This window comes from Prosopis cineraria, unplaced genomic scaffold, assembly GCF_029017545.1.
Source record: "Prosopis cineraria cultivar Desert tree isolate PC_DT_omini unplaced genomic scaffold, ASM2901754v1 PC1216, whole genome shotgun sequence".
In the NCBI taxonomy this organism is placed as follows: domain Eukaryota; kingdom Viridiplantae; phylum Streptophyta; class Magnoliopsida; order Fabales; family Fabaceae; genus Prosopis; species Prosopis cineraria.
Genome location: NW_026556541.1, coordinates 18447 through 20503, shown reverse-complemented (window position 1 = coordinate 20503; position 2057 = coordinate 18447). Strand labels below are relative to the sequence as shown.

Below are 2057 nucleotides of genomic sequence, written 5' to 3'. Positions count from 1 at the left end.
GATTGATGTGAATTTTGACAAACAGGTTGACCGATGACTGAGTATAACTTAGCCCCTCAAATAGAATTGAGCCCATCATACTATCCTCACATAAATTAAATGGGAACTATAATGTCGCTCTAGTGACGGCTGGGCTTCAATTAATTAGTGACAACCAAAAATTGTTGGTTGCACTTAAACTGAATTAACATCATTAGCTTCGAAAGCAAAAGGCACGAGCACGCAAGAAAGCAATCGAGAATGGCAACGTGCTGAAGTAAAAACCCAGTGCCGAAATGCTGGTCGGTGGAGTTATTAATATGTGTATACAAACAAGTACGCACTGACATGATGCTCAGAAACTAGTACGGAATCATGAGAAGTACAAGTCGACGGATAAGAGATACCAGATATTGTTTCTATATGATCCCCAGCAAGTGCGTTCTTGTGTTTGGACTCCCAAGACAATATCAGAAACACGCGGTCCCCAAAGGATCTGCATCAACCTCATTTACATGTACGCAGACAGGCATGCACTAATATGCACAAGTCAACATATAATTAATAACCAGTGGCAATGCATCTAGCTATTCATTAACTAGAAATAGCTTCCGTCGCCATCTGGCTGTATATATATACATTTTAACGATCGAGGAGTGACCACTATACTTCCCTTATTCTCTCATGGCTAGCGAATCACTCTGCTTCGTCTTTCCCACACTAGTTCTGCTCATTCTCTCATCACCATTGTCGTCGGCTTCTTCTTCTGCAGTTACAGTGTCCATTGATGGCCGAGGAGATTACACCACAATCGGCCAAGCCATTGCAGAAGCTCCTTCGAACAGCGACAAAAAATACACCATCCTCGTTCGACCTGGAATCTACGAGGAGCGTCTCCACATTCCCCGCGACAAAACGAACATAGTTCTCATCGGCAACGGTCGCCATGATACTGTCATTCTCGGACACCACAATGGTGGCATGCTGTCTCAAACAGCCACAGTAGGTATGTTTAATTACTCAAATACGGCCATCCATCTACCATCTAGCAACCAATATAGTATTACTTGTCTCAGAGTTCTCGTCAACTTCTCAGCAATTCAAGGAGCGGGCTTCGTGGGCCAGGGAATATCCTTCGTCAACTCAGCTGGGCCGAAAGCGGGCCCATGCCTAGCTTTCCTGAACACGGCGGACAGGTCCGTGTTGCACAACTGCTCCATCGAGGGCTTCCAGGACACCTTGTGGGCCTCATCGGGCCGTCAATTTTACCAGGAATGTCTACGGCTCCATCGACTTCGTCATGGGAAACGCCGCCGCCGCCTTCCAGAACTACGTGCTCTACACCCGCCTCGCCGGTTTCTCCGTCCTCACCGCGCAGTCTAGTGACGACCCCCTGGAACGCACCGGTTTCGTTTTCCAGTACTGTCGTTTCACGGCGTCTACAGAGGACTCCGAGAGGCAGTTATCCGGTGCGGGCAGGGCTATTTTAGGACGGCCGTGGAGGGCGTATTCGAGGTTGGTGATCATGCGGTCGTACATAGATGATATAGTGAGTCCGATGGGGTGGGGAGAGATGGAGGGGACGCCCACCGGTAAGGCGAGTTACATAGACTTCGAGAATTAAGGGCCTCGATCGAGCACACGTGGCAGAGTGAGGTGGGTTGGTGTGGTGGAGGTGCCGGATGCGGATCAGGTGAGGGAATTCATTGTGTCCAGGTTCATAAAAGGTGACGATTGGATTCTTCCAAGTGGGTTTCCATACATTGGAGGATTATAATAATTATTTTTCTTTTTGTTAGATTAATATCTACATTAAACATTTGCTTTGGGTGATCAATAAGTACGGATTCGGTAATTGAAGGAGAAGCAAATTAAAAAGCAGGAATCTCAAAATATAATTAACGTAGTGGATCTGGGCGTCTTTTCTCGTAAAATATAATATATCCTTTTCTGCTGCGCGCGCGCAAGGCATTTCTGCATTCATAAGGTTTCGACGGATATATTCCCAGACTACTACTTACTGCGATATTAATACATGTATAATATAGTAATTAACCTGAGATTGTAATCTCATAATT

The 2057-nt window shown here is 46.0% G+C and overlaps 1 protein-coding gene across 1 annotated transcript; it reads left to right on the top strand.

Annotated features, from left to right (window-relative positions):
* Positions 1-663: 663 nt before the first annotated feature.
* On the top strand, positions 664-1603 carry LOC129299577 (pectinesterase/pectinesterase inhibitor 18-like). The gene is made up of 3 exons (XM_054938056.1): positions 664-985; positions 1076-1175; positions 1252-1603. Exons 1-3 carry the CDS (start codon positions 664-666, stop codon positions 1601-1603), a joined length of 774 nt encoding a protein of 257 aa, XP_054794031.1.
* The last annotated feature ends 454 nt before the right edge of the window (positions 1604-2057 follow it).

Excerpts from the sequence above, each read along its gene's own strand:
- LOC129299577 (XM_054938056.1), top strand. The coding sequence starts at position 664 with ATGGCTAGCGAATCACTCTGCTTCGTCTTTCCCACACTAGTTCTGCTC. Across the intron at positions 986-1,075 it reads GTCTCAAACAGCCACAGTAG|CAATTCAAGGAGCGGGCTTC; the intron begins GTATGTTTAATT and ends TCAACTTCTCAG. Across the intron at positions 1,176-1,251 it reads TTCCTGAACACGGCGGACAG|GAATGTCTACGGCTCCATCG; the intron begins GTCCGTGTTGCA and ends CAATTTTACCAG.